This window comes from Oncorhynchus mykiss, chromosome 12, assembly GCF_057628025.1.
Source record: "Oncorhynchus mykiss isolate SJ-2025 chromosome 12, ASM5762802v1, whole genome shotgun sequence".
Lineage (NCBI taxonomy): Eukaryota > Metazoa > Chordata > Actinopteri > Salmoniformes > Salmonidae > Oncorhynchus > Oncorhynchus mykiss.
Genome location: NC_143033.1, coordinates 35,663,399 through 35,674,453, shown reverse-complemented (window position 1 = coordinate 35,674,453; position 11,055 = coordinate 35,663,399). Strand labels below are relative to the sequence as shown.

The following is an 11,055-nucleotide window of genomic DNA, read 5'->3' as shown; positions in this document are numbered from 1 at the left end:
TCTAAAAACCTGTTTCTGTGTTGTCATAATGGGGTATTGTGTGTAGATTAATGAGGGGGAATTTAAAAAAATCAATTTTAGAATAAGGCTGTAACGTAACAAAATTTGTAAAAAGTCATGGGTCTGAATACTTTCCCGAATGTACTGTATATGGTGTAGGTCAAATAAACATGCCAAAATAAGGCCCTAGTATCTCTTTCCAAAAAACTTACTTTGTATGGGGGCATGGAGGGGCGTCGAGGCGAGATGTCAAACACCTGTTGTTGCAAAACTGTTTGGGGTCTGATTAGAAGGGGTGGGGGCATGTCATTGGTCAGAGACAAACTGGACCAGACCCAGAACATGATAGATAAGGGGACCAGAGCTGTGATGTCATCACCATATGTAAATGAGCTGGTGGCCTTAAAGGAGACCATTCCAAGCTGTCAGGGGTCTGTGAACAACCTGGTGCTGTTGGAGATGTGCTGGTGGTTGTAAACCAGAGCAGCGTGTTAAGAGCACCATCAACACCCTTAAATAACACTTTGTTCTTCAAGAGGAGACTGAGGACAACGCAGACAGAACAGATGTGGAGGTGAGCACTTAAAGGCCAATTCTGTGATATTTACAGACGTTTTTGATCACCTAACCAAGTCACGAAACATCTACCGCTGTCGGTTGTGCTTCATTAGAAGGTGGATAATTAGGGGAGAGAGCTGATGTTTAGAGAAGGTCCTCTATTATGAGGATCTGCAAATGTTGTTTTTTAGTTAACCACAAGCAATTGCATCAAAGGAACGCATGTACACGCTATCGATATAATGCAATGTGGGACCTGCACTTGTAATAGGACTCCTCAAAAAGATTTGGACACCTTACATTTCTGTGGATCACGCATGCATTTTATGTCTGGGAAAATATAATATAATTCTAGAATATAGCATGCATATTATTCATACCCAGGGTGGTTGACTTCTCAATGTTAACACGTTAACAACATATTGACTCAAACCGCTTTCTCTACATTGGTTTGTGTGTGTTTAACATGTAATATCCATTCTCTTTTTTTCCAACAGGTGTATTCATTTAGGTGAAGTCATCATGGGACATTGTATGTTGGTCTTGTACCCTGGACAGGATATCATCATATACTGTAAGTTCGTTATGGTGACACTACAGTATAGATGATGTACTATCCAGGGTCTCATTCCCCCTTCTAGCCACTATCAGCACCCACACACACTGTCGATGGTTGGAAGCTAGAGGGTGGCGATCAAACCGTTACCATTACTGAGTTTTAGCAATGGTAAGGGTTCTATTGACGCCTCTCAATGTCATAGCTACAGTAGTACACACACGAACGGATGGACAGACGCTGCTGGCGGTTGGAAGCTAGAGGGTGGCGATCAAACCGTTACCATTACTGAGTTTTAGCAATGGTAAGGGTTCTATTGACACCTCTCAATGTAATAGCTACAGTAGTACACACACGAATGGATGGACAGACGCTGCTGGAAGCTAGAGGGTGGCGATCAAACCGTTACCATTACTGAGTTTTAGCAATGGTAAGGGTTCTATTGCTGCTTCTCAATGTCATCTGGAGTTGCGATAAAGGAAACTAAAAACGGGTGGACTTTTCTTCCTTGCAACAAGGAGCATTTGTTTACAACAGATTAGTAATACCAAGAACCAGAATTGTGTATAAGAACTGATTTAGATATTTTAATTGTAAGGTGTTTTTTGACTTGTGAAATAAATGTTTTAATTCAAAACCAAATGACTATCAATGTCTGGGTGTACATCTTACTCTAAAGGTGGAATACTGTTACCAAGGTTACCACCTTAATGCATTTGCAGGTTACACATACAATTGTATGAATGTTGTTTATTTATTCAATTTCATATACACAGTGTACAGCTTTAAAAAGCAGTTGGTTAGTCTAATCTGAGATCAAGTCTAGCATTCTACACAAGTTAGCAGTGTAAATGTCAGTAATCAATGGAGAGCAGCTGTTTCTGTACACAGTAAACAAGACATCACAGCCCTCTCTGTCTCTTCATTGAGACACTCCAGCCTTTCCTCTCTTTTTCGCTCTTTGCCCTTCCTTTAGGCCACAGAGGGCACACACTTGTTATTCATCAAGGTAGCCTGGATAGAGAAAGAAGCTCAGAGCAAACTCACAGGGAGGGGGAGAAATGAACCTAATCACTATTATCTGACCCATTTTACAAGCAGGTTAGCGCTCCATTTTGCCTTCCATTAAAGAGTTGACAATTCAGTTCTCGGGCTGAGTTTTGCTATGAGAGAGACAAAAGAAAGAGTGATAGAAATGGAGGCTTGAGGGGACTGCAACGCTATGGGCAGCTGAGCAAGAGAGTGCGAGACGGAGATAGGCAGGGGCTGGATAGAACAACAGGGACATTCGACAGACAGAACATGACTGTGCTACTCCCAGTTCAATTATCAGCAGGCCAGGCTAGCAGAGGTCTACTACCAAGGGGATGCTTCTGGAAGCCCAAGATAAACCAGAAACCTTTTCACAGCTCGGCCCAACCCCCACCACACACACAGACACACACACACTCCACATCAAAATATAGCTGTTTAATTAAGAGGTCAAAATTGAAATTAAAAGAAAATCTTACAGAAGCTCTGAAAGGAAAAACAAAATATCTGCAAGTCATCTTTTACGTAAGAAGAATGCTTATGCAAGAACACAGTATTCTGACCCTTGAGAGAAGTGACTGTAGATGAGGCTGGGACCAAGTTCCGGGGGAGAGAGTGCTGTCTCTCTGTTTCTGATAGCTATCTCACTAGCTGACTCATGATGAGCCTTTACAAGCTCTCAGCAGCACATTTTAGCTACAGGTCTGTCCAAAGCCTATTTCCCCTCAGGAAACTAAAAAGATTTGGCATGGTTCCTGAGATCCTCAAAAGGTTCTACAGCTGCAACATCGAGAGCATCCTGACTGGTTGCATCACTGCCTGGTACGGCAATTGCTCGGCCTCTGACCGCAAGGCACTACAGAGGGTAGTGCGTACGGCCCAGTACATCAGGCTAAGTAGCCTGCCATCCAGGACCTCTACACCAGGCGGTGTCAGAGGAAGGCCCTAAAAATTGTCAAAGACCCCAGCCACCCCAATCATAGACTGTTCTCTCTACTACCGCAAGCGGTACCGGAGTGCCAGGTCTAGGACCAAAAGGCTTCTCAACAGTGTTTACCCCCAAGCCATAAGACTCCTGAACAGGCAATCAAATGGCTACCCAGACTATTTGCATTGTGTGCCCCCCCCTTTACACTGCTGCTACTCTCTGTTTATCATATATGCAGTCACTTTAACTATATATTCATGTACATACTACCTCAATTGGCCCAACCAACCAGTGCTCCCGCACATTGGCTAACCGGGCTATCAGCATTGTGTCCCACTACCCACCAACCCCTCTTTTACGCTACTGCTACTCTCTGTTCATCATATATGCATAGTCACTTGAACCATATCTACATGTATATACTACCTCAATCAGCCTGACTAACCGGTGTCTGTATATAGCCTCGCTACTGTATATAGCCTCGCTACTGTTATTTTTCACTGTTGTTTTATTTCTTTACTTACCTATTGTTCCCCTAATACCTTTTTTGCACTATTGGTTAGAGCATGTAAGTAAGCATTTCATTGTAAGGTCTACTACACCTGTTGTACTCGGCGCATGTGACAAATAAACTTTGATTTGATAGTCAAGAAGTAGAAACCAGTCAGATCTTTCCTTGAAAATAGTGAGTCCAACAGTGTTCATTTCCTATTCACAAGGCCACCATAAAACTGTCCCCCAGATGATCATAACACCCAGTTCATCATAATCCTCGTCAGTTCTTCACCTTCACAGAGAGCCTCAGCTTGACCTCCCTGAGGAACACTGTGCTCAGGTCGTCTCCAGCCTCTCTGGCTATCCTGGCAACCATCTGACCAGCCTGGCCAATCACCATTTTCTGTCATCAGGAGAAATGAAGGACAGAGGAAATACAGTATAATAATATGAGCATGCATTTCAATATGTCAATGTTTTAAGTCCACAAGAGGGCCACAGTAGATATGAAGAATGTATACTGTAATAATCACTAGGTCCTAACAACTAAATATACAGTAAATCAATGATTTTCAACTTTGTCGCCATTCCCTTAGCTGAATAAAAACCTAGAGAGCAGTCTGGTGCAGGGGTCAGGTTTGAATCACTTTGAGCACTGCTGCACCAACGCAGATGTAGGCTCACATCCATCCAGTCTGTCTGCCATTAAAAATGTATGGTTTAAAAAGGAGTGCTCAAATATTTACAAGGTATTACAGGCTAAAGAAGACTCCGGGCATCGTGACTTGAAACTCATGAGTCTGAGGACACAGTTTATCTACACATGTAACTATCAGTATGAGAACACATGGTAGAGCAGCTTCATATCTCCAACATTAGGTGGAGATGGGTGTGACGGGACACAGATCAGTTGGCCTGAACTCCAATTCAACTCAGAAAGTAAACTGAAATTCAAATTTTACTCATTGCTCGCAATTTCAATTTGCAATTTCAATTTACTTCCTGGAATTGACTAAATTGAAGTGGAATTGACCCCAACCCTGATAGAGATATCACGTAGAATCAAGCTGTAGACTCACAATGGGGATGTGATTTTAAGGGAGGAGGAAAATAAGTCAAAGAGACGGTTCAGATGAACTATCTATCGACACATTGACAGGTCTTTGTGAAGGGCCAAACCATAGAGCGTGGAGCCTCGCTCCGTCTACAAGAAAGTTCCAGTAGCTTTTCTCCTCGTCTTTATCTCCTTCCACTGATGGCTTCTCACGTGTTCATTAGCAATGTAGTTAGGTTGGTAGTGGTGCTCTTTGACATGTTTCACAACAGGGGACATATCGAAATCTACATTGAAAATAGTACTGAGAAATGCAGCACACTTACCATGTGACTTTCTTTCTTCACATACAGTTTTACTGCTATATCCAGCTCTCCATTCTCCCTGTCGTGCCACAAGTCAATGGCCTGCAATTGCGAGAAATAAAAAGTTAATATAATTTCAAAAGTAGTACTACCATGAGTATTTCTCTATATGTGCTACATCTATATCCGGCATACAGATAGATATTAGGGACTAAAGAGTCAAAAATCATTGTGATTGGACACTGGCCCTACAATACATCTCAAGCTGGGATGGGAGATAGTGCTTGACAGTTAAGATGGTTGACACATGCACACGCACTATATCGGCATATGAGTGCAGTGCATTGTCTGGCTCTGCAGTCTGTGTGTGTCTGTAATGACGAGTCACCTGCGTCATTGTGTAAGGGACTTCTTTGGGCAGATATTCCAGAAGCTTCTCTCTGACAGTGTTGGTGCAGATCTCCTCAGGAGTCTGATCTGTCAGGACATCACTGTGGTATTGCCAAGACCCAGGCTTTGCCCCCACTACTAGGTATCTCTGTAGAGCAGACAGACAGATGTCAACAGAAATTGTTAATTGTTAGTTAAGTGTTATACATCAACATAGCTACAATTGATGTCCATGGCTTTCAAATAACTCAAATAATTCTACATTGAATGTACTTGTCAACTTAGTATTAGATACATTGATTCATAAGTCCCTATATCACCATATGCTAACATTACCTTCAGTGTCTCCACATCCTCTCCATCCACAGCAGAGAGCATGAAGACGTCCTTGAAGTGAGCCCAGCCTTGTTGGGTCTTCAGAGCCCTAAGCTGCTCCTTACTCAGCCCTGACTGGGCCTCACTGCCCTCACCATGAGCCACATCACCACCCGGCTTGTCCTCATCTCCAGACCCTGATGTCCTAGCCTCCCTGTCTGTCCTCCTCTCAGCCCAGGGTGGTTTGATCACCCTGCGGACCTGCAGCTTCCGGCCGTTCACCACTCCACACGTCAGATCTGCTGTGATCTCCAGCAACCTGCTCTTGCTCTTCAGCATGTCAACCTGTGCCATACACATTACACAGTTCATGTGCCAATTCATGTAGTAGACAGTTCCTAATTTATTACATCATAATAATGCATAATATCATATGACAACCATGATCTCACCTCAGCACATATGATCAGTTATTATTGACAAGGCCATGGAGAGGATGAGGTTTGCATGCATGTGATAAATAAGTTGTACCTTATTGAGAACTAGGACTGCTGGGACATCTGGGTATTGGGTCAGGCATTTCAGGACCTCAAAGTCTAGCTTGTTGCAGGCCCACTTGTCTGACACATCTACCATTACCACCACTGAAGCAATAACAACAAGAAGAGGACATTAACATGATGGCATAGGCCAGTGACACTCACGCATAATCCTATATACATGAAAAATCAATGCAGTGCATTGACATTTGCCCACAAAATGATTTATTTCAAATGAATTGTGAAAATGTATGGGACAACATACTGTTTAAAAAGCATAGACTAGACTGGCTTTAAAGCAATGGGCGAGTTATGGCCGATCATCTGAGTGCCCGAAAAGTTGCAAAAAGTGAAGAGTCACACAGTACCAAGACTAGCTTCCTTGACTGTATTCCAAGGATCCTCGAGGAGAGACTTCTCCAGCTGGTGCCTGTGGAGAAGATAAATAGCACCGTTGGAAATTCATTTATTTCATTTTATCGCTATAATACCACAGTAATGAAACATGTGTAACAAATCACCTCTTGACTTTTGTAGGTGTAGTGAGTCCAGGAGTGTCCAGTAAAATCTAGAGAGACAATGTATAAGTAAGCATGTACAAGTTTGGTTCTAATCTAATACATCTAAAGTTTGTATATTGGGCAGATACTGTACATAATGTAAGACTGCCCTGAAAAACAAACAAACACTTGTCAAATTGCTGCTATTCTAAATGCATGGTCTGTGAGCTGATTCTCACAATTTGTGTGTCGTCTTCTGTGAGAACGCCAAGGGCACGGGACCGTGTGGTGTGCACTTTCTTGGAAACAGCAAACACCTATGATCATGTTCAGAGAAACTGGTGTTCATGGAAATACACTCCTGACTGACTTAAGAGTGACTCATGATGCATATGTGTACAACTTAAAGTGAAGAAACTGGCCATTACAATAAAGTAAAGTACCTTTCTGCCAAGCAGTTGGTTGGACAGTGTGGACTTCCCAGCATTTGGGGCACCAATGATGGCCACTCTTAAAACCTTTGAGTTCTCTGGTTGATCTGGATCCTTCACCAGCAATGATAATTGTTCAGCTGAAACAAGAGTTTAGGGGTTGACTTATCAGATGTATGAGTAAAATATGAAATACATAATACAGATCTACAGAATACAAGGGCATATATATATAATAATCTTAGACATTCATTCAGTGCGCAGTATTTCGATAAGGCGAAACTACTGCGATGCCCTAAACCCGGAGTTAACCAACTCTTTAATTTTCAGAGGCAGCAGTTGTGATTACCGCTGTCGGGCAGAACTGAGGCTGGATAGTGATAAAGAGTGTCATCTGTCTCCGCCGCTTTGCCTTTCTCCAGTCTGCTCAAAAACGCATCCGATGTAATAAAACAGGCAGGAGTGAAGCGAAAACCGTGTCCATTATTGGTCCCTGGACGACGGGCAGCCCATCCTAAACCAAAGCAACAGAGACATCGAGATTATCACCATCACTGCGTAGACTTGCCAGGTAATTTATGCAACTGTTATGCCTAACGTTAGTTTACAATGACGCACGAATCTGACTTTTTTTTCTCCAAATGAATTATAGCTAAATTACATGTATGTAACCTGACATCAATAGATCAATTTCTTCAAAATGAAATAACTAACGTTGGCTGACTATATCTGATTAGCTAGTCAGCCAACTATAAGGTATGGCTGTCATGCCTGACAAGAAAATATAATAAGACATTTGTTTCGGACAATATTAAGTATATTTCTGGATAGGGGAAAGGCTATTACATTTGCATCATCGCTTATTAATTTGAGATATTAAATCTTGTTTAGCAGATTAAGGTAGATGACTGACCCGTTCTGAGAAACGGTGACGCATTTTCCAGTGGCGCAGACACGTTAGCAACTCTCGGGACACGTAAAGATTTCCCGAAAATCGAGATGCTCACACGGAAAGCCATTTATGATATAAACTTATCTGGCCGAGCTATCGCTGAAATTCCAACATACTTCGGTGACTCTATACGAAGCGCAAGGTTACTTCATGGCAGCATGATCGCTTACTTTCACATTGAACTAGGGGCGCAGCCATGATGGACAAACCAAAGAGTGGTTTTGTCTTGGAAGAGTGTCTGCTTGGTGATTGTGGCGAGCATTGGCTTTACTGCCCCCTAGCGAACAAGAGGAAGAAACGCCAGTGATCTTTCTTGCTTGGTTTCTGAGGCCATCTATCAAATGCTCTCAACCCCAATCGAAAATAGTTAAAGCAATTTTGGAACACAATATAGAAAACCACATAACATAGAGAAGGACCACATTACATCCATGATAAATAATGTATCTACTGAGCCATTGCAATTGGCCACAATAGCAATCTCTCTGCTAATTAACTCTGGTAAAATAATACAACTGAAAGTAAATTAACTTAAACTTTTAATGATAATATAGGCCTATGGATCATCAAACAGATAAAAATGGCTTGATAATATACATGAAAAATATAGCAACAGACAAGTCTGCCATTACAGATTGTCAGTCCAAGTGGGCTATGTATGTATGCACCACAGTTTGGAAAAACACTGTAGTCGAAACACCCTGGGCGTTAGGACTTAAAGCAATGCGTTATCCTGGGGAATATGCAGCAAAGCTGCCAAAATGGCCTTGCTTACTAATTTCAAGTTTTTAATGTCACATGTGGCATACAGTGAAATTCCTTTCTTGCAAACTCAATTTACCACAAGAAATTGACAAAAAGGAGATTTGATCATCCAAAATTCTGCACTGAGGTTAATTTGAGAATAGGGGAGTGTATTTGTTGTTGATAGATTTGATTTGTTCTATTTTATTATGTTGTTTTCATTCTCATCGCAAGTAAAGCAAGAGAGAGCAGATGTTTCTCCATAGTCCTTTAAACATGCCGGCTGCTTGTTAGTCCTCCAGGACCCACTCAGGGTGGAACAAACACCTCCACTGGGAAGAATGATGAAGGATATCAGGTAGCTCACAATCTGTCATCATTTAACTGAAAGCTCTGCCGAAAAAGAGGGAGCAGCAAAAATAGAGCCTTTAGCAGACACTCACTGTAGAATATACTTTTAATGGAACTAGAAACTAAAGGATATTTGAGGATCAGTATGTTTGAGCTGAGCTCTCTCTCTCTCTCTCTCTCGCTTTCAAACACGCACACACGCATACATGCACGCACAGCCACACATTCATTCAAGGCCATTGCTCCCTCAGGGCTTTCCTCACATGGCCATCAAAGTTCTTTCTATGACTGCATTAACTTTGGCCTTCAAAAGGGGAAAGGGCTCTCTCCAAAAATAACTAAATGACTGTGCCTGCAAAACATTTACACAAAGGGAAAGGGCTCCCTCCAAAAATAACAAAATGACTGTGCCTGCAAACAATTTCATTATCAATTGTAGAGCCCATGTTGCCATTTAAAGTGCACTTGGAATAATGTCATAGAAGATCAAATCAAATCAAATGTTATTTGTCACATACACGTGTTTAGCAGATGTTATTGCGTGTGTAGCAAAAATGCTTGTGTTTCTAGCTCTAACAGTGCAGTAATATCTAACGGTTATATCTAACAATTTCACAACAATAAACACAAATCTAAAGTAAAGGAATGGAATTAAGAATATATAAATATTGAGCGAGCAATGTCAAAGTGGCATAGACTTAGATACAGTAGTATAGGGATATAATAAAGTATATACATATGAAATGAGTAATGCAAAATATGTAAACATTATTAAAGTGACTAGTGTTCCATTAGAGGCATTAACCTCTAATGTGCTAGTGGTGGCTATTTAACATAATTTAACAGTCTGATGGCCTTGAGATGTTTTTCAGTCTCTCAGTCCCAGCTTTGATGCACCTGTACTCACCTTGCCTTCTGGATGATAACGGGGTGAACAAGCAGTGGCTTGGGTGGTTATTGTCCTTGATTATCTATTTTCTGTTCTGGTTCATTTTCCAATTCATTCAAACTATCTATCTTGCATCTGTAATGTTTGATAGCAGTAATGTTTCTTAATTGTCATTGACAATGGAGCCTGGAACCTTCCCCAAAACATACAGGGAATTCCATTCCTCCTATGTTGACTCCAGGCGGAAAGTAACTTATGTCACATCAAATTTACCCAGAATCTCCTATAGCAGTCAGACTAGCATTAGATGTGAAGTAACAGGCAGGTGCTAGAGTGATGCTGTCAACCTTGCTGCTGGTGAGGAATAACAAAGTTGATGATAAAATAAGCTTGCGACATGAGCATGTCAAGAGGGAGCTGTAGGAGAAGGCAGGTAGGGAGCTGCCAATGCAACCGCGCATTCACCAATCCATTACAGATGATTGCAGTCAGTAACACAACACAGCAGCTGCAACTGCCACATCCTCTATAAGGCCTTCATCAAAATACTTTTAAAGTAATGATTTAGCCCCCACCACCACTGAAAAAAACACCCACCAGGTCACATACTGTAGATGCTCAGATTTTTTAAAAGTTTTTATTTAACCTTTATTTAACTAGTCAAGTCAGTTAAGATCAAATTCTTATTTACAATAACGGCCTAAAGAAAAAAGTAATAGTCAATCTAGACTTGCAATCAATAGGACTTGTCTGTGAGGTGGATCGATAATGCCCCCCTTTCAAAAATCATCAATCATGTCGGCTGTGAATTTAAAAAGCGTAATTAGGTACAGTGTTCTTAAACATCCTGTATTGACATTCTTCTGGGGCAGGAGAAAAGACACCATTCTGCATCATTAACTTTACTATGGCCTGATGGTGCCCACTGCTGTGCTGCTACTTCTCCATCCCCAGCTGACGCCACTGTGATTGGGCTTTCAGACAGAGCTCTCCCCCCTGGGCCCTTCTCACTTGAT

General features: G+C 41.7%; 2 protein-coding genes and 1 long non-coding RNA gene across 9 annotated transcripts in view; 2 read left to right on the top strand and 1 right to left on the bottom strand.

Moving 5' to 3' along the window:
* Positions 1–377: 377 nt before the first annotated feature.
* On the top strand, positions 378–1,751 carry LOC110537503 (uncharacterized). The gene is made up of 2 exons (XR_002475639.3): positions 378–574; positions 1,056–1,751. It is a non-coding gene; the product is annotated as an uncharacterized LOC110537503 (long non-coding RNA).
* Positions 1,752–1,849: 98 nt separating this feature from the next.
* eral1 (Era-like 12S mitochondrial rRNA chaperone 1) lies at positions 1,850–10,629 on the bottom strand. 2 transcript variants are annotated; one of them, XM_021623593.3, is made up of 11 exons: positions 8,017–10,629; positions 7,453–7,617; positions 7,116–7,243; positions 6,912–6,989; positions 6,694–6,740; positions 6,541–6,602; positions 6,165–6,277; positions 5,655–5,978; positions 5,317–5,466; positions 4,950–5,030; positions 1,850–3,972 (listed from the first exon to the last, which is right to left on the bottom strand). In XM_021623593.3, the coding sequence occupies exons 1-11, from the start codon at positions 8,120–8,122 to the stop codon at positions 3,850–3,852; spliced, it is 1,377 nt and encodes a 458-aa protein (XP_021479268.1). In that variant the 5' UTR covers positions 8,123–10,629; the 3' UTR covers positions 1,850–3,849. The 2 variants fall into 2 exon arrangements, with proteins under 2 accessions (XP_021479268.1, XP_021479269.1); XM_021623594.3 differs by lacking the exon at positions 6,912–6,989.
* The window catches only part of LOC110537500 (protein FAM222B), a 93,176-nt gene continuing 89,574 nt past the window's right edge, over positions 7,454–11,055 (top strand). For 4 of the 6 annotated variants that reach the window (XM_021623591.3, XM_021623584.3, XM_090192368.1 and 1 more), the window contains exon 1: positions 7,454–7,674. The gene's annotated coding sequence lies outside the window, so the exon portion shown is untranslated. The remainder of the gene's footprint in view (positions 7,675–11,055) is intronic. The other 2 variants (XM_090192365.1, XM_021623588.3) reach the window with 2 other exon arrangements.

What these genes read in the sequence shown, in the direction of transcription:
- eral1 (XM_021623593.3), bottom strand. Translation starts at nt 8,122, where the DNA reads ATGGCTTTCCGTGTGAGCATCTCGATTTTCGGGAAATCTTTACGTGTC. An exon ending in CAGTCCTAGTTCTCAATAAG is followed by an intron (nt 5,979 to 6,164) that starts GTACAACTTATT and finishes TGTATGGCACAG; the next exon opens with GTTGACATGCTGAAGAGCAA. An exon ending in TGAAGAAAGAAAGTCACATG is followed by an intron (nt 3,973 to 4,949) that starts GTAAGTGTGCTG and finishes TCCTGATGACAG; the next exon opens with AAAATGGTGATTGGCCAGGC.